The sequence below is a fragment of the Eurosta solidaginis genome, chromosome 4 (assembly GCF_040869045.1).
Source record: "Eurosta solidaginis isolate ZX-2024a chromosome 4, ASM4086904v1, whole genome shotgun sequence".
Classification (NCBI taxonomy): Eukaryota; Metazoa; Arthropoda; class Insecta; order Diptera; family Tephritidae; genus Eurosta; species Eurosta solidaginis.
In genome coordinates this window covers 199,208,813-199,233,351 of record NC_090322.1, presented here as the reverse complement: position 1 = coordinate 199,233,351, position 24,539 = coordinate 199,208,813, and the positions used below count along the sequence as shown (strand labels likewise).

At 39.7% G+C, this 24,539-nt stretch overlaps 4 protein-coding genes across 9 annotated transcripts in view; 2 read left to right on the top strand and 2 right to left on the bottom strand.

Moving 5' to 3' along the window:
• LOC137250883 (general transcription factor 3C polypeptide 1) overlaps nt 1-9,509 on the top strand; it is a 120,074-nt gene extending 110,565 nt beyond the window's left edge. Inside the window, exon 13 of one of the 3 annotated variants that reach the window (XM_067784531.1) lies at nt 9,102-9,509. In XM_067784531.1, coding sequence (XP_067640632.1) covers nt 9,102-9,217 — 116 coding nt within the window. In that variant the 3' untranslated portion in view covers nt 9,218-9,509. The remainder of the gene's footprint in view (nt 1-9,101) is intronic. The other 2 variants (XM_067784530.1, XM_067784532.1) reach the window with 2 other exon arrangements.
• On the bottom strand, nt 9,064-12,750 carry LOC137250884 (xaa-Pro aminopeptidase 3). The gene is made up of 5 exons (XM_067784533.1): nt 12,571-12,750; nt 12,229-12,503; nt 11,351-12,164; nt 11,169-11,299; nt 9,064-9,759 (listed from the first exon to the last, which is right to left on the bottom strand). Exons 1-5 carry the CDS (start codon nt 12,626-12,628, stop codon nt 9,469-9,471), a joined length of 1,569 nt encoding a protein of 522 aa, XP_067640634.1. The 5' UTR covers nt 12,629-12,750; the 3' UTR covers nt 9,064-9,468.
• Nucleotides 12,751-21,002: 8,252 nt separating this feature from the next.
• On the top strand, nt 21,003-23,021 carry LOC137250880 (uncharacterized). 4 transcript variants are annotated; one of them, XM_067784528.1, is made up of 5 exons: nt 21,003-21,064; nt 21,128-21,208; nt 21,270-21,447; nt 21,753-22,377; nt 22,438-22,767. In XM_067784528.1, the coding sequence occupies exons 2-5, from the start codon at nt 21,157-21,159 to the stop codon at nt 22,531-22,533; spliced, it is 951 nt and encodes a 316-aa protein (XP_067640629.1). In that variant the 5' UTR covers nt 21,003-21,064; nt 21,128-21,156; the 3' UTR covers nt 22,534-22,767. The 4 variants fall into 4 exon arrangements, 3 of the variants coding, with proteins under 3 accessions (XP_067640629.1, XP_067640630.1, XP_067640628.1); XM_067784529.1 differs by having other exon boundaries at nt 21,009-21,061; XR_010953111.1 differs by adding an exon at nt 22,804-23,021 and having other exon boundaries at nt 21,022-21,208; nt 22,438-22,747.
• On the bottom strand, nt 22,455-23,796 carry LOC137250879 (transcriptional adapter 1-like). The gene is made up of 2 exons (XM_067784526.1): nt 22,792-23,796; nt 22,455-22,732 (listed from the first exon to the last, which is right to left on the bottom strand). Exons 1-2 carry the CDS (start codon nt 23,628-23,630, stop codon nt 22,606-22,608), a joined length of 966 nt encoding a protein of 321 aa, XP_067640627.1. The 5' UTR covers nt 23,631-23,796; the 3' UTR covers nt 22,455-22,605.
• Between the last annotated feature and the right edge of the window lie 743 nt (nt 23,797-24,539).

The following is a 24,539-nucleotide window of genomic DNA, read 5'->3' as shown; positions in this document are numbered from 1 at the left end:
CCCGTCGGGTTCATTTCGGGACTTTTTCTCGACTAATACGGGATCATTTGCGGGCCCTTTCGGCATCATTTCTAGATAGTTGTCGGGATCCGTTCGGGATCCCGTCAGGGCCTTTTCGGAACTATTAGGTGATCATTTGAGGACATTTCCGGCATCATTTCTGGATAGTTTTCGGGATCCTTTCGGTGTCCAGTCAGGGTCCTTTCCGGACTTTTTCGGGATCATTTAGAGATGGCTTTCAGGATTCGTCCGGGAACCCGTCAGGGTAATTTCTGAACTTTTCCGAGACTATTTCGGGATAATTTTGGGACCTTCCCAAGATCATTTCTGGATGGATTTTGGGATCAGTCCGGGATGCCGTCAGGGTCATTTTGCTATTAGGTGATCATTTGAGGACCTTTCCGGCATCACTTCTGGATGGTTTTCGGTATCCGATCAGGATCCCCTCGGAATCATTGCGGGACTTTTTCGGGATCATTTGGGGTCCCTCCCAAGATCATTTCTGGATGGATTTCGGGATCTGTCCGGGATCCCGTCAGGGTCATTTAGGGGTGCGTTCGAGATCCCGTCAGGGTCATTTCGGGACTTCTTCGGGACTATATCGGGATCATTTCTGGATGGTTTATGGGATCCGTCCATGACCCCTTAAGGGTCATTTCGGGACTATTAGGTGATCATTTGAGGACCTTTCCGGCATCACTTCTGGATGATTTTCGGTATCCGTTCGGGATCCCGTCGGAATCAATGCGGGACTTTTACGGAATCATTTGGGACTCCTTCCGGCATCATTTCTGGATGGTTTTCGGGATTTGTCCGGGATCCCGTCGGGTTTATTTCGGGACCTTTTAGGGGCTAATACGGGATCATTTGGGGATCCTCTAGGGGTCGTTTCGTGACTTTTTCTGTATTATTTCGGGATCATTTTGGGACCCTTTCGGCATAATTTCTTGATGGTTTGCCGGATCCATCAGGGTCATTTCGGGACCATTTTGGGATCATTTGGGGACCCTTCCGAGATCATTTCTGGATCCGTCCGGGATGCCGTAGGAGCCATTTCGGTATTTTTTGTTACTTTTCCGGGATAGTTTTTGCACCCTTCCGGGATCATTTCTGGATCTGTGCGGGATCCCATCTGGGTCAATTCCGGACTATCTCGGGATCATTTTGGAATCCTTCCGGAATCATTTCTGTATGGTTTTCGCGATCCATCGTGGATCACCTTGGAGCCATTTCGGAACTTTTTCTGGAGTTAGTCGGGATAATTTAGGGACCCTTCCTGGATATTTTCTGGATGGTTTTTGAGATCCGCCCGAGCCCGTCAGGGTCATTTCGGAACCTTTTCGGGATCATTTTGGAACACCTTCAGGGATCATTTCTGTGTGGTTCTCTGGATACGTCTAGAATCGTGTCGCTCTCATTTCGGGTTTTTTGGGACTATTCGGGGAACTTTTGGAGACCCTTTCGGGGCATTTCTGGATGGTTTTCGGGATCCGTCCGCGATAGCGTTGGCGTCATTTCGTAGCTTTTTCTGGATAATTTCGGGATCATTTGGGATCCTATCAGGTTATCAGCTCATTTAGTTCTTTTTTTTACTCAATTACAAAAATAAAATGCATTAGACAGAAAACAAAATTTTAAACAGATAATAAGCAGGCTAACGCGAATAGCCCATATATTTAAAATTTTCCTTGCGGACGGGGCCGCGGGTAAAGGCTAGTATATATATAAAAAGAAGTGTACATTTTGATGGTCACTACATAACTCGAGAACGGATAGAAAGATTGCCATGAAATTTTTAGGATAACTTAATAGGAACCCGGAGAGTGTTTGTGAAAAGTTTTTTATTCGGGAAGTGGACCAGGGACCGATTTATTCTAAACTGTCGTATATATGGCTCGATTTGTCTGAAATTTGGTATGTAGGTAGCGTTATATCTAGAATAAAATTTCGGATAATTTTTCTTCCGGAAAGTGGACCAGGATACATAGTGGTGACTAGGGTCTCGAGAAATAGGCCAAAAAGTGGACCCGGGCGCCCCTAGAATGTGTTTATACAATATGGATATCAAATGAAAGCTGCTGATGAGTGCTTTAGTACAGGGTAGTTTTCATACCTATTGGTGACTAGGGTCTCGAGATATAGACCAAAACGTGGACCCGGGCACCCCTAGAATGTGTGTGTATTTTGGATATCAAATGAAAGCTGTTGCTGAGAGCTTTTAAGTAATTTTCATTGTGATATTCGATTTAGTCGCATCAACCTGGCAAAACTGATAAATATGCATGCGAAGCCGAAATAAAGACAGGAATTAATAATACCTACATACCTATTTACATACGTCATATTCGATTTGCCTGAATTTGGTATATAAATTTGCCTATATTAGTATTTCCGATGCTTTTTTCCGGGAAGTAGACCAGAGACGGACTGGGACTGGGATTAGGACTGGGACTGAGACTGAGACTCGGAGTGGGACTGGGACTGAGACTCGGAATGGGACTGGAACAAAATACAGACCACCCTCTGGGACTGGCAATAAGATATGAAGAAGGATGAGAAAAACTTGAGAGAAGAGAAAATAGAAAAGAGAGAAGACTGAGAAAGAGATAGAATGAGACGAAGATGGAGATAGATGAAGCGAAAAATACGGAGGGAGGAGTGAATACAAAGATTAGGATAAAGTGTAGAGGGGCGAGGGAGAGTTAGACGGAAAAAGCTTATTAAAATGTATGCAGATATACAAATTTAGGGCAGAACAACGTCTGCGGGGTCTGCTAGTATTTCATAAAAAATCCTTGAAATGGAAAGCATCAATTTACTCTTTGCATGTGTAGATAATCTAAATAGAATGCATCTGCTAGTATTATAATAGTAGAGGAGCCGACTGCAAAAAACATGTTGCATGTTGTATTCAAATGGGACCAGTATAACTCATTTACTGGTATCTGGGGCAACCTCAAACCGTGGACTTTCCAGATCCTAGCTTGGCAGGATCAGGGCAATTCGTCGATGAAAAGTCAATTTTCGGCGAAAATATGTTGCATAGTGTATTCAAATAAAATATTCAAATTATAAAAGCGGGCAACGCCCCGACCCCAAAAGTACCGACTTGCTACCTCCTATCCTGGAAGAAACCCTTGGCAAGTCGGTTCAAAGGACACGGTATGCTTGAACTATGTTTTATTCCGAAGTCATACTATCTCGGTTTTTTTTTTGCGGATTCCTTCTTTGTGAGTTAAATTAAGCTCAGCAATAAAAGTTTACGAAAATTCCCCGAGCGCTTTTTGAGAAAATTGCATTTTAGTGCATCATCATGTAATATGAATTACACTGGTTGGCAGTGAAAATATTCTCTTGACGAGATATACCTCAATTCGTTGGTCTAGTCGAGCACATAAAATCTGCATACTTAGGGTTTCTAATAGACCCTCAAATTTTGGAGTTAGGGATCAAAAACTCCTTTTTCATAGGTTGATTCATATAATATTCTACAAACACAACAGTGTACAAACTGTTAATTTGTAAAATGTCATATATAATACTTGTACGATGAAATATGCAACTTATTATTTGCACTGAATCAGCCCAATTACGCTAGGCTGATTTAAAAATAGAAATTTCAACTCTTATCCAAGAATTCAAACGTGGAGCGTTTGGTGTAAAGCGCACAAAAAATAAATTAGCTAGATCACCGGTGGACCTTACCCTTGAACAAACCATCGATGCTAATGCAGCAAACACTTGAACAGGTATAACCCACTTCACAAATTCGATTTCAACCAGGCAACGATGGGCTCTTCGTCACAGTATGCGAACTAAAGTATTATCTCACGTATTCCAACAGGCCGTACTTACAAACAATGATGATATTCATAAGCATTGCAAAAGAGCCGAATCTAAAAAGACCGAAATAATCTCGAAAGCATAATTTCGGCTGTGAAAAAGTCAATAAATCCATTTCCTTCTAATAATCACAAGGACGTTCTCTTCAATATATCCGCTGGTAGAGCAGCTTCGTCTGAAGTTGCAGACTTCCTTCTTAACGTCGTGTCACTGGGGAAAAAGAGAAGGTAACTTTTACGGAAAATGTTTCTGCGGCACCCGGTAGTTTTGAAAAAACCGAATAAGCGGAATATAATTTCCAATTTTTCCTCTCAGTGTGCATAAAAGAAAATGTGCATAAAACAAAACGGATTTGCTTAAGATGGAAAGAGATGTTTTTGGAACGCTTTTGCGTATAGCTGCGAAAAAAAGTAGATATTGAATTTTGTCTCACTTTTCCAATAGCTCCAGTACCTCTAGCATTATTTCAGTATTCGGGAGAAATGAATCGTACCGAAAAATCAGTATTGGCAAAACTTTTGACATCTCGCGCCAACCCAGTGTGTCCCCTTCTGTTAAAGTGGATATAATCGACGGTTTCTCTCTTTTATATCATCTTGGAGCCTCACTCCCACAAACATGCGGAAAGTTGGCTGAATCCATCTTGCATCCATCTATCAAAGATCTTCAAAGGCAGACGCGTAAAGAATTTGACGTTCCATTCACTATACGTGGTCCGCTTCAACCACGTCCAAATGACTTTGTAGGTGGCTTGAAAAATTTTCGTTTTAAAGAGTGCTTCGTGAGATTCTTAGCCACTCATTGGGAGAATAACGAAATGGCGGTTGTTCTACAAGACAACAAAATTTTCATTACAGTTGAGGATCAGTGCTTTTCGTTTTCCGTTTCAGACAACCATGTTGTTAAAAAAGTGGAAGGAAATTTAGAATGCCAGCACGAAGATGCTGATACCAGAATAATGTTTCATATAGCGAAATTGGCGCCTAAGTCAAAAGTTCTCGTAAAAGCATCCGGCACTGATGTTCTATTTATTTTACTAAGTAATTTATACAAAGTTCCTGACAAGCAAATTTGGCTGGCTTGTCCTCAATCAAGGAAAAAGAATCGCATCCTAGATCAAGAGTGCACAGATTGTTCAGAACTAGCGTCCATCCTTGGTTATACAATGTGCTTAGCTCTACCAGCATATAATGCTTTCACTGGATGTGATTATACGGCGTCGTTTTTCAATCGAGGGAAAGCGAGGCCTTTTAAAATTTTGGAAGGAAATAAACTTTTTCTACAAGCGTTCGCTTCTCTGACTGATCCAACCGATGTATGTGATGAAAAAAAGATGGAAGTTCTACAGGAATTCACTTGTAATATGTATAATGTGAAATGCTTCGCCAGTGTCAACAATGCAATGTTACAAATTTTCCAAAGGATGTACGGAACAACAAAAGATAATGTAAAATGTATGAAGAAACTTAAGGGCTTTGACTCAAGTACTATTCCACCATGCTGGAAATCCCTTAAGCAAAATTTATTAAGGACAGCTTACGTATGTTCCAAGTGGCTAAATACGACTGAATCAACTTGTGTTAAGTCTCCTGCGGAAGAATGTGGTTGGTTTAATGATCACGGATTTTTAAACCACGCTGGTTCGACGGTGAATCGGTACCTCTTTATGTTGATGAGGTGTTGAGATTTTCTGTAAACAATTCGGAAGAAAATGTGGAGACTGAAGACTTCGATGAAATAGTGTTGGCTGGAGATGAATCTGATACAGAAGAATAAGTACTTTTTGCACAGTTAAAATAAAATAATATAAATATATTCACTTTGAGATAAATGAAACTGAAAAATATTTAGAAAAAAAGTGCATTATGGTGCTCCTTATTTCGCAAATGTGATCTTTATTGGCATTGCAGCTTGCTAGGGGAAACTTTTTTTTTCATATGCAAATAACTATACAACAAAAGCGCAGACTAATGTAAAAAATTTTTCTTTATTTTATGAACACCGCCATGTTCGTTATTTCATCATGTTTGAAATATGCATTAATAAATAATCTCTAAACCATATGCGAATATAATCCTTAGTATTAAATCTTTTTGAAATAGTGCAAACAACTGTGAACTTAAAACCTGCAAATTTTTTTTCCTGCCACGTGTATGAGAAAATAAGATTACCCTTCATGCAAAATTTCAGATCGGTGAAATATGTAACATATAGTGAGTGCACCACCTTTGAACCGACTTGCCAAGGGTTTCTTCCAGGATAGGAGGTGGCAAGTCGGTACTTTCGGGGTAGGGGCGTTGCCAACTTTTATAATTTGAACATTCTATTTGAATACACTATGCAACATATTTTCGCCGAAAATTTACTTTTCATCGACGAATTACCAACATCCTGCCAAGCTAGGATCTGGCAATTCCACGGTTTGAGGTTGCCCCAGATACCAGTAAATGAGTTATACCTGTCCTATTTGAATACAACATGCAACATGTTTTTTGCAGTGGGCTCCTGGACTAGTAAGATATTGCACCTAACCATAACGTCTTTTGCTGCTTTCGTTCGTTACATTGACAATGAAATTCGAAGAGACAAGCAAAGCTGACTAGATTTTTCATAGCAATAATTAAATAATTAAGAATCTTTATTTTTTATCAGAAAGTTGTTGTTGTTTTAGCGATAAGGGCACTCCCCGAAAGTTTTTGGGAGTGTTATCGATTTTGATAGTCCTTTACCGATCCGTTAATAAGCACCATAAAGTCACAATCCTAACAACTCGGGAACGATTAATATGACCACCCTCTAGGCCATTATTACTTTTGCCCGACTAGAATGCTAATCGTAGGTTTTTAGCAATGACATATTGACAATGAAATTCGAAGAGCCAAGCAAAGCTGACTAGATTTTTCATAGCAATAATTAAATAATTAAGATTTTTTTTTTGTATCAGAAAGTTGTTGTTGTTTTAGTGATAAGGACACTCCCGAAAGTTTTGCACAACGGTTAATAAGAAATATAAATAATAGTTGCTAGAGGAAGCATCCTAGATGCCAAAAATAAATATCCCATCTTCTGGTTTCTGTACAATTAAGTTTTATTTATATCCCAACTCTAAACCAAAGTATAGACCTGTTCTTATTCTAGGAAAAAGTTAGCAGTATTTCCGCGTAAAAAGTGAAATAAAGTTGTTGTTGTAGCAGGCCGAGGCAGAGGCCCCAGACCCCCCTTGCATTTAACTTGACTCCCAACTCTAAACCAAAGTGCACCTGATCCAATTCTAGGGAAAATTTAGCAGTATTTCTGCGTAAAAAGTGAGATGAAGCAATATTTCCTTACATAGTGAGGCTCCATCCCAGGCCTGCCCGGGTCTGGCGGCATTGACCCCTCTTGCATTTAACTTAACTTCCAACTCTAGACCAAGGTTATTCTGCACTGACGACCCACTTGGGGACTGCTAATTTGAGGGCTTTGTGTTTGGGGATTTTTATTGGGCTGGAGATTTTGTATTTTGGGATCGCATTTTTGAGGATTTTGAGCCTCCCATCGGAAAAGCCGCTAATACATTAAATCATTATTCTACTAATAATTCTCTAGTTAATCCCCGAATAAGATTCCTATTTGCGAGTTTGTGTTTGGACACTTTTTATACTCAGCTGAGCAGAGCTCACAGAGTATATTAACTTTGTTCGCATAACGGTAATCCGTAACGGCATAAACTAATCGAGATAGATATAGACTTCTATATATCAAAATGATCTGGGCGAAAAAAGAAATTTATTTAGCCATATCCGTCCGTCCGTCCGTAAACACGATAACTTGAGTAAATTTTGAGGTATCTTGATGAAATGTGGTATGTATGTTCCTGGGAACTCATCTCAGATCGCTATTTAAAATGAACGAATAAATGAATGAATGACTGAACGAAATCGGACTATAACCACGCCCTTTTTCGATATCGAAAATTTCGAAAAACCGAAAAAGTGCGATAATTCATTACCAAAGACGGATAAAGCCGTGAAACTTGGTAGGTGGGTTGACCTTATGACGTAGAATAGAAAAGTAGTAAAATTTTGGACAATGGGCGTGGCACCGCCCACTTTTAAAAGAAGGTAATTTAAAAGTTTTGCAAGCAGTAATTTGGCAGTCGTTGAAGATATTATGATGAAATTTCGCAGGAACGTTACTCCTATTCCTGTATGTGTGCTAAATAAAAATTAGCAAAATGGGATGACGAACACGCCCACTTTAAAAAAAAAAAAATTTTTAAGTCAAATTATAACAAAAAATTAAATATCTTTACAGTATATAAGTAAATTATGTCAACATTCAACTCCATTAATGATATAGTGCAAAAAAATACAAAAATAAAAGAAAATTTCAAAATGGGCGTGGCTCCGCCCTTTTTAATTTGATTTGTCTAGGATACATTTAATGCCATAAGTCGAGCAAAAATTTACCAATCCTTTTGAAATTTGGTAGGGGCATAGATTCTATGACGATAACTGTTTTCTGTGAAAATGGGCGAAATCGGTTGAAGCCACGCCCATTTTTTATACACAGTCGATCGTCCGTCCTTCCGCTCGGCCGTTAACACGATAACTTGAGCAAAAATCGATATAACCTTACTAAACTTAGTTCACGTACTTATCTGAACTCACTTTATCTTGGTATAAAAAACGGCCGAAATCTGACTATGACCACGCCCACTTTTTCGATATCGAAAATTACGAAAAATTAAAAAAATGCCATAATTCTATACCAAATATGATTGCTTCATCCGGTGATTGGATTGGTTTTTTGACGCAAAATATAACTTTAGATAAAACTTTGTAAAATGGGTGTGACACCTTCCATATTAAGTAGAATAAAATGAAAAAGTTCTGCAGGTCGAAATCAAAAGCCCTTGGAATCTTGTCAGGAATACTGTTCGTGGTATTACATATATAAATAAATTAGCGGTACCCGACAGATGATGTTCTGGGTCACTCTGATCCACATTTTGGTGGATATCTCTAAAACGCCTTCACATATACAACTAAGGGCCACTCCCTTTTAAAACCCTCATTATCATACAAACACATTCCAGGGTTACCCTAGGGTCATTTTCCTACATGGTGATTTTCCCTTATTTTGTCTCCAAAGCTCTCAGCTGAGTATGTAATGTTCGGTTACACCCGAACTTAGCCTTCCTTACTTGTTTGTTATGATTTTATTGACATAGTATGATTTCCAAGTAAAAATATATATATTTCTAATCTTTTCAGATATTGTAAAGGATATCTATGACCCAAAGTATACATATGTGACTGCGCACGGAGATGCCATAACGCGCATGTCTATTTTTATTGGCAATAAAAAATACAGCACGCAATTTTTTTAAATGTAGCTTATAAATAATAAAATGAGGTGATGTTCTTTCTTGAATTACATGTAGACATGTGTTTTGACAACTTGGGTTTTGTTTTTAAAATTTCATTAAAATAAATATTTACAACCTGAAATCAAATATATGAGTCTAGCTTTATGGAGCCATAACACACGTACAAACGTACAAATGGAAATGTAAATTTTTTTTAGCCATTTGTAAATTTTTTTTAGTATTCATACATAATATTCTTGTCTATTGTATCATTAATGCTTCGCCAATAATATATTCTCTATTTCCTCACGCTCTTTTACACATTCAGCAGTTAGTACTTCGACCGCATTGTCGCTGGTGATAAGTACATCGTCTTCAATACGTATACCAATGCCGCGAAACTCTTTTGGCACATCTTGTCGATCTTGTGAAATATAAATTCCTGGTTCTACTGTGCACACCATTCCCGGCAATAAACGTAAACTGCGTGGCATCAATGGCGTATCATGTACATCCATACCAAGGTAGTGGGAGACATGATGCGGACAGAATTTATAACCGGCCTGAATATTAAAAGAAAATAAAAAAAAATATAAAAAAATAGCGCACGCAACTGCAAACTTATTAACCCATTAAGGACCAGTTTGACTGTACTGGCAGCAGAGAATTTCACAAACCATCCTCCTATCACAGATTTTGTAGTTTCAAACTCATAGCGCTTAATAAAAATTGCGCAAAAATTTTTAAAAATGGGTTCATTCCCCATGGACACTGTCCAATTAATAAAACACTCGTCGTTGGCAGGTTAGTGTGAGCAACGAATAATCGTTGGCGTTCAGATTTGGAGATAAAATACCTCGAACTCTTGCAAATATACTATCCGCTTTCTATGCTTACAATAAACTTCACGACTTTAATTTCCGTTTGATCCTTGGGGAAGCGTTAACGCAGAAGCTACCTGTATATTTTTCCTTCAATTTAGCAAATTAAACGGAAAAAATTAAATTTGTTTATTTATGTTGTTTTCTTAGTTTTCCCACACAGGGAGGATAATTGATGTATCTTGGAGCTATTTTCAGACATCACATGTTGTTGTTGTTGTTGTTGTTATAGCGATAAGGTTACTCCCCGAAGTCTTTGGGGAGTGTTATCGATGTGATGGTCCTTTGCCGGATACAGATCCGGTACGCTCCGGTAACACAGCTCCATTAAGGTGCTAGCCCGACCATCTCGGGAACGATTTATATGACCACTTAAACCTTCAGGCCATCCCTCCCTCCCCACCCCCAGGTTCCAGAGGCTCGTCTGTTAGTGAAACGGAATTCTCCGCTCGAAGGTGAGGTTGACGATTGGGTGTGGAGAAGCTACACAAGGTTGCGCTACACAACCCCTTGAATCTGGTATTTTAGTCGCCTCTTACGACAGGCATACCTACCGCGGGTATATTCTAACCCCCCAACCCGTCAAATTTGGTTTTAGACAAACCGGTTTCGGCGTTGTGCCATCTGCAGTGTCATATTTCGTTTTTTTTTTTTTTGTTTTTCATTTTGGGGAACGTTCCGAAAATTAACAAAATTGAGGTACTGCCCCAACAACCACAGCAGGTACTGCCTCTACCATATCTGCCAGAGGGTTTGACGTCCCGAACCTTTGATTTGACTCACTCAGCTTTTATTTGCTACACGAGGTTTTTGAAGTTAATAAAGTACCACCTCACGAGATGAGAAACTGAAAATCAATAGTGAGAAGTTCCACGTGCCATATGCCTTGATCAACCATGGTGTTGCATTTTAATACCCTGGATTATGACTGACTTATCCGTCACTTCATATTAAGTACTAAGAGCTAGTGACTACTCCGTGGCTTAACATCATATACAAGGGAAAGCGCCTAACAAAATTCGCTTAAATGATAATTTGCTTTTTCTCGACCAATGGTCCCTAATGAGTTAAAAAATAAAAACGCCTTTTACCTTAGCCAAGCTAATATCATCTACCATATCTTTGGGTACAATTCCCACTTCTTGTAAATATTTTCCTAATTTTATGCACATTGTGTCAAAAAGTTCATCTAAAGTTTCTCCACCCGTTTTCGTTAGAGTGCCTGCAACCAAATGTAATAATATAAATGAGAAGAAGAAGCGTTTGCTCTTACCTATTAATTCTTTTTGCAGTTGCAAGATCACATCGTACAGCACTTTTTGTGGTTGTGTAAAATTCCCATCAATGGGCCAAGTGCGCGTTATGTCACTCGTATACGCACCATATTCACAACCAGCATCCATCAGTACCATTTCACCACTTTTAGTCAATTGCGTGTTACTTATGTAATGTATTGTGGTTGCATTATTACCACTTGCTACTACCGGTGGATAAGCCAAAAAGCTGGCATTTTTCATGCGACATTTGTAATCTACAGCCGCAAACAGATGATGTTCAGAAAGTCCCGGCTTTGATTCGCTTATTACCTCATTTATAGCTCTCGACGCAATCTGGCAGGTGCGACGCATCAATTCTTGTTCACAATCAGATTTAAATAATCGCATACTTTGTATGAAAACCAAAGGCGATTTTATTTCTTGTAAACCGCCAGCAATCTGCTGTACATCCGCTGTAATACTAGACTGATTTGATGAAGGCACGTCAAACCACACAGTGGGTTTGCAATTACTCCTTTCCACTAACTTTTTAAGCACTTCGTTAAATTGCTGCACAGAATATGCTTCATCTATACCGAAAAAATTTGGCGCATTATCTACACCTGTACGTGCTCCATCCCACATTTCAGCATGTTTATCTTTAGGTCTCATAAATAAAATTGATTTGATATCGTCTTTTTCATTGATGGTCATTACCAGAACCGTATCGGGTTCGAGGCAACCACTCAAATAATAAAAATCGGTATTTTGTCGAAAGACATATGGAATTTTATCGCTCATGAACTTTTTGGAGGCAGATGGTACAATTACCTAAAATAAAAAAGTAATAGGTTTGAGAATTTTAATTAATAAGGAATACACCTTTTTTACATACCACGCTAGATTTAATTTTTTGGTCTTCCCTTTTTGCATTTTCTGCATGGAAATTTTTCATACCCGTCATCAAACGTTCACGTCGCTCACGAAAAGTATCCATTGTTTGGCCTGTCACCAACTCGCCTTCGTTCACGAGATGTGGATGGGTAACATAAGTTGGCTGACCAAATGTATCGGCACGTAAACTCTGCATAAAGTTTTTTCTCAAAGGTACAGTGGCGGTAGAGGGCACATCAGAAGAAGAAGCCGTTGAAGAAATAGAAGCAAAATGATCTTGATGAAGTTAAAGGCAATAAAAATTTAATATCTGATTGTGGATATGAAACAACAGTGTAGTTACCCAATTTTCCAAGCGCTCTGATTAAATGAGTTCGCCTCACATTCTTTAGAATGGACATATTTTATGTTTTTTTTTTGTAAAAAATTAAATAATTTTGATGAACTTCCAGAAAAAATGCATGCAAGTTGTGATAGGAGAAGCAATATTTTAAAAACAAAAAACAGCTGTTTGTCATTAATAATGAATTTCCACTGCAATAACGAAAATTCCAAGGCGAATTCAGTAGAGGTGGTGCTATCCCAACAGCTGATTGCTTCTTCCATACAAAGCCTTGTACAACAATATGTCAGTTATTCGAAATCAATGAAAATTTTCTTTTGACTTGACATTCTTCTGCACGGCGAATTGATTGAATTCACTTTGCCACCACTTGGTATGGATTCGCCTTGGAAAATTCACTTGACAAGGAATATGCATTAAATAAGATAGCGCATCGTCAAAGAGGATAAATATAATAAGAGACGTCACTCGTTACTTTGCGTAATGTTATTCGTTAGGGTAACCGCAGGTTTTTTTGGGCGAGAAGTGCATAAGTGTCTGCTATACATTTCGTGGGGTATTTGTGTTTATTTTTCCAACTTTATTTAATTCGTAAAGGATTACCGAGAATTAATAAGGTAATCCTTTACGACAGCATGACACTGCTAATACGCGTCAAAAAATATCGTCAAAAGATGCGTATTCATCTCGAGAACAATAATCCAAAGGCGGAAAAGAAAAATTGTATCTCTGTCCAAAGATATTTGCTGTTGAAGTATGCGATTTTCATGTGGTTGTTGTAATGTTGGAGTACACAAAAAAAAATGTGTATTGTATTGTATTGTATTGTTTTGCGCGGATATAGTTTTGGTCTACAAACCGGTGTTGGACCCACCCAGTGTATTTTTTTAAGCGCGGCCGAAGGCCGCCAACGCAGAAACGTGTTCTACACAAAAATACTATAGATACCAGCCCCGGTTTCGGAAGGACCCGTGGGTCATTTTTCGGTTTTTCGTAAATATCGTTTGAATGAGATAAATGTTTCTTTTCCGCCTTCGGATTATTAATACTGATGTCAAGACGCGTCGTTTGACACTGCTATCGATATTTTTGGTTCGGTATTAGCAGTGTCATGCTGTCGTAAAGAATTACCTAATTATCTTTCCAAAAATAACATTTACATAAGGTGCCTACACGGCATGAATAAATGCGAGACAATTAAAAATGTCCCTCACAGATAGAACCGAGTATCTGGGACTAACAATTGACTGCAAGTTGAATTAGAAAGTATGCATCGAAGAGCGGGTACGGAAGGCCTGCATCGCCTTCTATGCCTGCAAATCAATGTTTGGTAAGAAAGGGGACTGATGCCAAGCATGGTACTTTGGATGTACGAGGCGGTGGTGCGACCGGTGCTTACCTATGGTTCCATAGTCTGGTGGGAAGCTCTAAGTAAAAGCTACAATCTCACCAACCTGCAAAAAATCCAGCACACTGCCTGCGTTGGTGCCATAGGGGCTCGACGCACTTGCCCCACAGCTGCTTTAGACCCCATTTTGCACCTGCTTCCGATCGACTTGCGTATACTTTGTACATCATCACAAACCGCGTTGAGACTCAGGGAGTCTGGGTATTGGAAGGATACTCAGCAAGGGTATATTAGTATCCTAAAGAAACTTCCGGATGGTACATGTAGTACCGAGACAGATTACTACCCTCGCAAACTGAAGTTTGAGTACGGTTGTAATACTGCCATTCCAAGCAGGAACGAGTGGAAGAAAAACTTTCGCATAAGGGTCGACGACATCCAAATCTACACTGACGCCTCCAAGATGGAATCGGGAGTGGGGGCCGGAGTCTTCTCTGAGTCCCTAAATTTGTCTGCATCATTCAGACTCCCATGGCACCAGCGTGTTTCAAGCAGAAATCCTCGCGATTTGACAAGCCTGCAAATCACTGGAGGGCTTGATTGTAGCTGGCATCCTGTCGCATAGCCAAGCAGCGATGAAAGCGCTTTCCTCGCCACACATTAACTCAAAATTAGTGTGGGCTTGTAACCGACTCTTATCCCAGTTATCCACCAATCTAGAACTACGCGTTATCTGATTCCCGGGTCATAGGGGATAGAGGGTAACGAGAAGGCCGACGATCTAGCACGCAGGGGCTCATCGGAGATGAACGAGGAAATAACCAGTGTCGAAGTAGGCATACGGGAGCCCTGAAAACAACCCCGACGGCTGCACTGTATGCCATTCTGCACATTCCACCTGTAGACCTGGTAGCAAAGAACATAGCATTAGCAACTGCAACCAGGCTCGGTGCCTCGGGGCAGCTTGAGCGCCGACCATATGGCCATAGTAGTATAGCGTCATCAATCACAAGACGAACAGACTACCTGATTCCCTATCTGCCCTTCGAGGGAGATCTGAAGGCCACAATAGAGGTGGACGGTTGGCGCAAGGGTGCGCAAATGGCGGCCGAGGTGATACATGTGTACACAGATGGTTCCAAAGTAGTGGAAGGAGTAGGGTCTGCGGTATACTGTGCTGATCCGGAAATAAACAGATCATAAAGGATGCCGGATTACGGTAGCGTTTTCCAAGCGGAAATAGTAGCCGTAACCAAAGCAGTAGACCCCCTGGAAGAAAATAGCCCAAGCTGCAATCGTGTTAACTTTTATATTGACAGTCAAGCAGCAATTAAGGCAATAATCTCGCATACCACAGCATCTAAATGCGTGTTAGAGTGTAAGCAGTCCCTGGAGAAAATCGGGACAGGGAGAAGCATACATCTATATTGGGTCCCAGGGCATATGGGAATAGATGGGAATGAAAAAGCGGATGAACTAGCTAAAAAGGGCGCATCCCTTGAAGCTTGCTCCATATGCGTCCCAATTAGACTGGGCGAAATTAAGCGAATGCGAGAGGTGCACATGATCGGCCAAGCAGGAAAGGCGTGGGCTCAAGCGCGGGGCTGTTAAGTGTCGAAGATTATGTGCAGGTCTTACAACCTTAGACTTATAAAGTTGCTTCTATCATTAAAAAGAGAGGACTGTATACTCATGACGGGTATTCTAACTGGACACTGCCTTCTGGCGTCACATGCCTTTAAATTAGGCTTGGTCAGAGATAGCAGATGTAAGAAGAGCGGGCTAGAGGAGGAAACGATCGAGCACGTTCTGTGCTCGTGCCCTGCACTTGCCAGGCTAAGACTCCAGCTATTAGGAGTGATACAGCTGTCAGATCTAGAAGCAGCAAGTGGCTTAAGTCCTAGGAAGCTTCTAGTATTTGCCAAGAGGACGGAGTTATTTTATAACATAGGTCCTGGTTTTTGATAGGGTTTTTCAGTTTGGTCGTTAAAACAAACTTCTGGTAACACTACGGACTCAATCAGTATATGTGAGGTCCAGTTCAACCTACCTACCTATCATTTTTTTTTTAACTTTGAAAAAACTCCGAACACCATTCCTTCATTACATATATATAATTCGACTGCCTATTTCACTGCCCTCCACTCTATTCGCAACATAACAACAATTTAAGCTGCCAAACTATATAGTAAACAATGCTTGTGTGTTAAATGAAACACAACAGTGACATCTGCCTATCACAACACATGTGTACAAAAATATCACGAACTCTGGTTCTCAAGTCTTCGTTTGTCTCAGCATTAGTATGATCACTTCCATCAGCGTATTTTTTGAATGTATAAAGCTGCAAGCATTGTAAACTTTACCAAGTAGCGCAACTAACAGCTGATCGCTCAAAATTAGCACACACACACACAAACATCACTAATGGCGTTATTATGGAAATCTTTAGGGAAATTCAAGTTCAATTTTTAAACAGATATAAAATGTTATAATTTTGGAATATACAGCATCTAGGACACCTTAATTGCAGTAATTGAAAGAAAATGTTTGCTTATACTCAAGTATTTTGCTATTTTTTCTAAATTTATCTTTAATATTGATACAATGTTTGAAGGTATATTAATTCAATGCAACTCTGCTCTTCCTACTGTTCTTCATTCCACTCCATTCGAGTGTCTTCTTTCACTGAATTCGAGTGCCTTCCACTCTATTCGCAACATAACAACAATTTAAGCTGCCAAACTATATAGTAAACAATGCTTGTGTGTTAAATGAAACACAACAGTGACATCTGCCTATCACAACACATGTGTACAAAAATATCACGAACTCTGGTTCTCAAGTCTTCGTTTGTCTCAGCATTAGTATGATCACTTCCATCAGCGTATTTTTTGAATGTATAAAGCTGCAAGCATTGTAAACTTTACCAAGTAGCGCAACTAACAGCTGATCGCTCAAAATTAGCACACACACACACAAACATCACTAATGGCGTTATTATGGAAATCTTTAGGGAAATTCAAGTTCAATTTTTAAACAGATATAAAATGTTATAATTTTGGAATATACAGCATCTAGGACACCTTAATTGCAGTAATTGAAAGAAAATGTTTGCTTATACTCAAGTATTTTGCTATTTTTTCTAAATTTATCTTTAATATTGATACAATGTTTGAAGGTATATTAATTCAATGCAACTCTGCTCTTCCTACTGTTCTTCATTCCACTCCATTCGAGTGTCTTCTTTCACTGAATTCGAGTGCCTTCCACTCTATTCGCAACATAACCTCAATTTAAGCTGCCAAACTATATAGTAAACAATGGCTTCAAGTGTGCACCGACGTGTGTCGTACGAAACCCGTTTGACCGAACCCTCAAGCCCGTAGGAATCAATGTGTGTGGCTGTGTACATGTATATAACATATTTGTGTGTGTATTGTTTACAGCAAAGCACTGTTGCCATTGTCCAGTTTGCATGCATGATTATGCAAACATTAACTTTTGGAATTACAATTTTTCATGGTGTAAATGGCAGAAACAAATACTGAATAAGAATTTCTAGTTCATTTATTTGTAACCTCCAATTTTGTATAATAATTTTAGGATAATTCAACAAAATTTTAAACAATCATTTTTTTCATCACAATTGGTCCAAACGTAGCGCACAAAATATGTAATAGGCAACTCTGTCTTGTGAGAGCGATCATCTTAGACGTGCTTCCGGAAAAAATCAAAATTGGTTTGATTTCTACGTTCCGGACTACGTACGTACGTGCGTTGAACGTCGGTGAGTTTTCGTTTACATTGCACACTCATAAGATAGGTCGTGTCAGCTGACACGTTTTTAGTACGTACGTTCGTGAGTAACTGAGGTATAATGCGGCAGTTACCCACCGACGTGTGCCGTACGTAAGGACGTTTGTCGTACGAAGCACGTTTGACCGAACTCTCAAGCCCGTAGGAATCAATGTGTGCGTCTGTGTACATGTACATAACATATTTGTGTGTGTATTGTTTACAGATAAGCACTGTTGCCATTGACCATTTTGCGAAAAAATGCGCGAGCGCTTTCTGCCGACAATATATAATGCATCCTACGGTCGACAAAGATAGACGGAGAGCCAATAGACGTGCACATAAACACAAACTCAGCGCGTCACCAATTACCATCACCGCTAGAGAGGTTGAGGACGCCATTGGTCGCGCTAAACCATCCAAAGCAGTGGGCCCAGACGGCATAGCCATGCCGATGCTTAACAACCTAGGGAAAGAGGGTTTCAAATATTTAGCGCATGTCTTCAACCTGTCTCTTTCCACCTTTGTCATACCCGAGAAATGGAAAATGGCCAAGGTGGTCCCGCTACTAAAGCCTGGGAAACCAGCTAACGTAGGTGAGTCATATCGTCCGATATCTCTCCTATCGCCAGTGGCAAAGACGCTTGAAGCCATTTTGCTCCCTCATTTCCAAGCACATTTGCAGCTAGCCCCTCATCAGCATGGCTTCAGAAAACTCCATAGCACTACCTCCGCGCTAAATGTCATTAGCACCCAGATAAATTGCGGTTTGAATCAATATCCCCACCATAGAACAGTACTCGTAGCGTTAGACCTATCAAAAGCTTTTGATACGGTCAACCATGGCTCGTTACTGGAAGACCTGGAAGGGTCTACCCTTCCCCCATGTCTTAAAAGGTGGACCGCAAATTATCTGGGTGGTCGGCAGGCATCGGTGCAATTCAGAAACGAAATATCAAAACAAAGGAGAATTAAACAAGGGGTGCCACAGGGTGGTGTCCTATCCCCGCTTTTGTTCAATTTCTACATATCTAAGCTACCTTCACCACCGGAAGGAGTCACAATCGTTTCCTACGCCGATGACTGCACAATAATGGCCACAGGCCCAGGCCCAAAGATCGATGAGCTATGCAATAAAATAAACGGCTATCTCCCTGATCTCTCCAGTTTTTTCGCCTCGCGAAACCTGTCATTGTCACCGACTAAATCTTCCGCGACCTTATTTACAACATGGACGCCCCAAATGTCGACCATATTGAACATCCACGTCGATGGCACTACGCTACCGACTGTCCTACACCCCAAAATCTTGGGTGTGACGTTTGATCAGGATCTACATTTTGGTGCGCACGCAACCGCAATTGTTCCAAGAATTCAGAGCCGTAATAAAATCCTCAAATCCCTTGCTGGCAGTACCTGGGGAAAAGATAAAGAAACGCTCTTGACCACATACAAAGCAATTAGCCAGCCGATTACGTGCTACGCGTCACCCATATGGTCGCCAAGCCTAAAAACCACCCACTGGAAGAAACTACAGGCCTGCCAAAATACTGCTCTCAGAATCGCCACGGGCTGTCTTCTTATGTCCCCAGAACACCATCTGCATAATGAGGCGAGAATACTCCCCATCAGGGAGAGAAATGAGATGCTGACCAAACAGTTTCTGTTGAATACCCAGAAACCTGGGCATCCCAACAGACAACTGATTGACGAACCAGCACCGCCTAGGGGCCTAAGGAGTCATCTCCGTAAGCATTTTGAGGAAATACGGCACCTGAGAACCCAGCCGTATGAAGCGGAAAAACACAAGCAGGTCCTTGGTGAACTCCATAGACAGGCGTCGGACCTTTATGTCGGGAATTGCCCGGTGAATCCAGTACTTGAAGAAAAATATCCAGAACTCGCAGAAGAGGAACGCATACTCCCCAGGGAAACGCGTGTCACTCTTGCTCAACTTCGTTCTGGATACTGTAACAGGTTAAACTCTTACCTATCCAGAATCAACCCCGACATACAAAATGTATGCCCTGCTTGCAATGTGTCCCCACATGACACCAACCATCTCTTTAATTGTAATGTGGAACCAACGCCTCTAACACCCCTTTCCTTATGGTCCACCCCTGTTGAAACGGCAAGTTTCCTTGGACTCCCGTTAGAGGATATTGATGACAATTTGTGATCGGTCGCGGCTATTAGGTGGGGCGAGCATTGCTACAACAACAACAACCATTTTGCATGTATGCTTATGGAAACATCAACTTTTTCCAATTTAATTTTTGATATTGTAAAAGGCCGGAATACATATTAAATAAGTATAAATAGATAAAATATTTATAATCAGCACTTTTACATAATTATTTCGAATTATTTTCACAATTTTTCAAACTTTAATTAGGTGTTTTTGCATAAAACTGCAAACGGTCAAAAATTAGGGCACAAAAGTTTACTAGGCAACTCTGTCTAGTGAGAGAGCGATCAGCTGACACGTTCTTACGGAAAAAATCAAAATTGTTTTGATTTCTACGTTCCGGGCTACGTACGTACGGGCGTTGCACGTCGGTGAGTTTTCGTTTACATTGCACACTCATAAGATAGGTCGTGTCAGCTGACACGTTTTTCTACGTACGTTCGTGGGTAACTGCCGCATTAGGGTATGGAATGTGTAGTCATAAACATAGTGTACAAGTACAAGTGTGTTGACTTATCTGTCAAGCATTCTGACAGGCACTCGCTGGATTCGGAATGACAGCGAATTCAAAATGGATACCATTACCGAATGCGCCGAATGATTGAAAAATTGAAAAAGTCGAGACGATTGGTAGTCAAAAATGTTGTCGTTGAGACCAAAAATGCGACTCTAGACCTGAGATTTCCATCAGGTAAGCGAGGCTGTTTGTAGTTTTGACGTTTATCGCTTAGTGAACACACTTGTATAGGTACCAAGGCGAATTCATTACAGGTGGTGTTATCCCATCAGCTGATTGCTTCTTCTTGATAATTTTCCATACAACGCCTTGTACTGCAACATGTCAGTTAATCGAAATCAATTAAAATTTTCTTTTGACTTGACATTCTTCTAAACGGTGAATTGGTTGAATTCGCTTTGCCACCACCTAGTATGGATTCGCCTTGATAAGTACACTATGGTCATAAAGTAGTTTGTAGAGCAAGGCAATGCGCGAATGAGAAATTGTTAAGAACCCCAAACTGGGTGTGGACAGGCTTTAAATCCACAGTGATCGAAATGTGTAATCGTGTCGAACGATTAATTTGAAAAGATGCGACCGTTTTGATGATTCATCGATGTTTTCCTTTGATCTCCTGTCATTTTCTTCAAGAGATTTTGTTGTGATTTATTTTTTCAAGTTTAATATTTTGTTTTGGTAAATTATAGCCATTCTATATTTGCAGATATACATATTATTGGATTTATTTAAAATATGACCTTGAGTACAGTTGGAAATAAAGTATTTACTTCACTTGGTTTAACTGGTCAGTATCCTCTCGGTCCAAAGTTCAACTCCATTTTCGTTTTATTTAAATTTCAATATAGCTGCACGCAACTTCCTGATTACCAAAGTTGACCATAATATGTGCAGCAATGTTTTACAGAAGCACGACGGTGAATTTAAATACCATACATTAAATGTAACTTCTCCCAAACCTTTCGTATATCATGTTGAACTTAATCGGCCGAAAAAGCTAAACACTTTTAACAGAGATATGTGGATGTAAGTGCACTTTTACTTTAACCGGTAGAATAACTCTGTACATATCGCACGTTTTATTGTAAAGAGGTTTAATTCAAATTGTTGTTGGGAAAACGCTGTTTTATTATTTCATACTGCTGCATGGCAAAAATTAGATTCAAAGTCATCTATTCTTGGTCTATGGTATATATGTGAGCGTATTTCCACCATCCGACTATTTTCAGGTATAATATCTCGAAAAAAGAAATTTTCACTTTGCATCTGTTTACAGTAAAACGTGCGATATGCATATGTTTATATTTCACTGTCTGCCTTCATTTTTCTAGAGAAATTAAGCAATGCTTTGAGCATCTTGGAACAAATCCTGAATGTCGTGTTGTAGTTTTATCTGGTTCCGGTAAACATTTCACTGGTGGCCTTGATTTGGGCGATGCAATGAAGTTAAGTCAAGATTTAGGATCGGCTGATGATGTGGCACGTAGAGGTGCTTTATTGGAGCGTACAATCAAACTTTACCAAGATTCAATGTCTTCTTTGGAAATATGCCCCAAACCCGTTATAACTGCCATACATGCAGGTTGTATAGGTGCAGGTGTTAATCTTATAACAGCAGCGGATATACGTTACTGCAGTGAAGATGCATTTTTCAGTGTAAAAGAAGTCGACATTGGTATGGCCGCAGATGTGGGTGTACTGCAGCGTTTACCAAAAGTTGTGGGCAGTGAATCGTTAGCAAGAGAACTTTGTTATACGGCTCGTCGCTTTAGTGCTGCTGAAGCACATAGTTTCGGTATGGTTAGTAAAGTTTTTTCTACAAAAGAAGCATGTGTAGAGGGTGCATTAGAATTAGCATCAAGTATTGCTGAGAAGAGTCCCGTCGCTGTTCAGGCTACTAAAAGAAATATTATTTACTCCCAATCCAAGACAAACCAGGAAGGCTTGGACCATATAGTAAGTAAAACAATAACTAATTATATTATTGATCACAACATTTTCTTCGATCGTTTACAGAGACAAATAAATACATTAAATTTACAATCGGAAGATTTTGCCAATGCAGCAGTTTCAGCTATAACCAAGGAACAACCAAAGTTCTCTAAATTGTAACCTTTACATTTTTTTTCCTTTGGTTCATTAAGAGCTACTTAAAAGATATTAACATTAGTAATTACATTCGACTTAATGCAACATTTGTGTAAGCCTCTCCATATTAATAGCATACACCGAATGTGATGCTATTAAGTTGTGATCATTGAAAGCTCTTTGTGCATCTTTTAATGTAACAAGCTCCCGTTTCTGCGGTACACTGAAATTTCAAAAAGTACAGCTTATAAATTTTTATTTAATATGTTATTTAATGCTTACACTTCTTCGCAGGCTGATAAAAATACTCCATCTTCATTTGAACGACGCATGAAGTTAGGTGAAGTTATTTCTTTATCTAATTCCAATGGTCCATCATCAATTTTTTGTCGGGTAACGGTATTTCGCAGTGAAGGATCTTTGAGGGATGCACCCACATCATAATAAAATGATCCCTCTCCAGTTACTTTATAGTGTTTGCGCTTCATTATAATTGCAGAAACTAAATTTTTTAGTAGCACCTGCACGGCCATTGCCACATATTCAGCTACATTATCTTCTACATTCGCTAAACCCACCTCCCAAGCACCAATAAGAAAACGTCCCAACACAAATCCCGCATCAGGCAGGAATAGCTCTTGTACGCAATAGCGCTGCGTTGGCAGTATTTGTACGTTCGCATCAGTACCAGCAGCGGGTTTGATGCATTCCAAATTATCCTCAATTATGAAATCAAGAAAATCATACGGCTCGAATGTAACACGTTCACTATAGGGACGTGAACTGCGTTTACGTTTGCGGCTCCGACTCCCACTGCTACCGCCGCTAGCAGTTATTGGTGTTCCACCGGTAGAGGAGCTATTATGTGCCGCAAAAAGATTTGGCGCCTGCTCCGGTGTATGAAATGTATCGATTTTGTTAAGTATGGCGAGAAGAAATTGATTGTGCAAATGCATTTTATCAGGCGTTAGAAATTTTCTTGATTCACTATCGAATTCCTCTTTGGACCATTTGTAGCGAAACCACAATTTCATGTTTGCCAAATATTTGGCCGCATTGTCACCTAATGCGGACATTAGCGCATTTTTTGCAATACACACTTTATCGGTCAAATCACTCATTTTAAAATTATCTCTTGTTTTTTGTTTATATTACCAAATTAGATAATGTACTATATGCACAAATAGTGGTCTTTCCTGCATTTGCCTTTGTCACTCAAAATTATGTTCAATCCGTTCAGCAGTCAAAAATTAAATACATTGTTTACTATATAGTTTGCCAGCTTAATTCGAGGTTATGTTGCGAATAGAGTAGATAGGCACTCGAATGGAGTGGAATGAAGAACAGTAGGAAGACCAGAGTTGCATTGGATCAATCATTGCATCAATATTAAAGATAAATTTAGAAAAAATGATTAAATACTTGAGTATAAGCAAACATTTTCTTTCAAATACTGCAATTAAGGTGTCCTAGATGCTATATATTCCAAAATTATAACATTTTATGTCTGTTTAAAAATTTAACTTCAATTTTCCTAAGATTTCCGTAATATGGTCATTAGTGATGTTTTTGTGTGTGTGCAAATTTTGAGCGATCAGCTGTTAGTTGCGCTACTTGGTAAAGTTTACAATGATTAAATATCACGCAACACGTCACCAATGTTTTATCAGACATATCTTTAAAGGGCTAATTAAACTCCCTTAAGCGGGAGTCATTGGTGCCGTATGTCGTATCGCTGTATCCGTATCCCTAACGTAATCAGCTGTTTATCGTTACGACGGTAAACCAAAACCCAATTGGTTGGCTACGATACGGTTACGACCTTAAGCGCCAAATACACGACACGAACATTTCCGCGAACATTCCGCAATCTTGTTCGCAGCTTTGGCCATACACCATACGAACTTTTGGCCGAACATTAGTTCTCTTTCAGACAGCGATGAATACGGACAACAATTGTGCTGCAGCAATATTGCTCGCTGTGGCAATCTTTTTAATTCTATTACAATAATCTTTGCTTTTTACTTGCC

Excerpts from the sequence above, each read along its gene's own strand:
- LOC137250884 (XM_067784533.1), bottom strand. The coding sequence starts at position 12,628 with ATGTCCATTCTAAAGAATGTGAGGCGAACTCATTTAATCAGAGCGCTT. Across the intron at positions 12,165-12,228 it reads AAAAAATTAAATCTAGCGTG|GTAATTGTACCATCTGCCTC; the intron begins GTATGTAAAAAA and ends TTTTTATTTTAG. Across the intron at positions 9,760-11,168 it reads ATGATATTAGCTTGGCTAAG|GCCGGTTATAAATTCTGTCC; the intron begins GTAAAAGGCGTT and ends TTTAATATTCAG.
- LOC137250880 (XM_067784528.1), top strand. The coding sequence starts at position 21,157 with ATGACCTTGAGTACAGTTGGAAATAAAGTATTTACTTCACTTGGTTTA. Across the intron at positions 21,209-21,269 it reads TACTTCACTTGGTTTAACTG|CTGCACGCAACTTCCTGATT; the intron begins GTCAGTATCCTC and ends ATTTCAATATAG. Across the intron at positions 21,448-21,752 it reads TTTAACAGAGATATGTGGAT|AGAAATTAAGCAATGCTTTG; the intron begins GTAAGTGCACTT and ends TCATTTTTCTAG.
- LOC137250879 (XM_067784526.1), bottom strand. The coding sequence starts at position 23,630 with ATGAGTGATTTGACCGATAAAGTGTGTATTGCAAAAAATGCGCTAATG. Across the intron at positions 22,733-22,791 it reads TTATCAGCCTGCGAAGAAGT|TGTACCGCAGAAACGGGAGC; the intron begins GTAAGCATTAAA and ends TTGAAATTTCAG.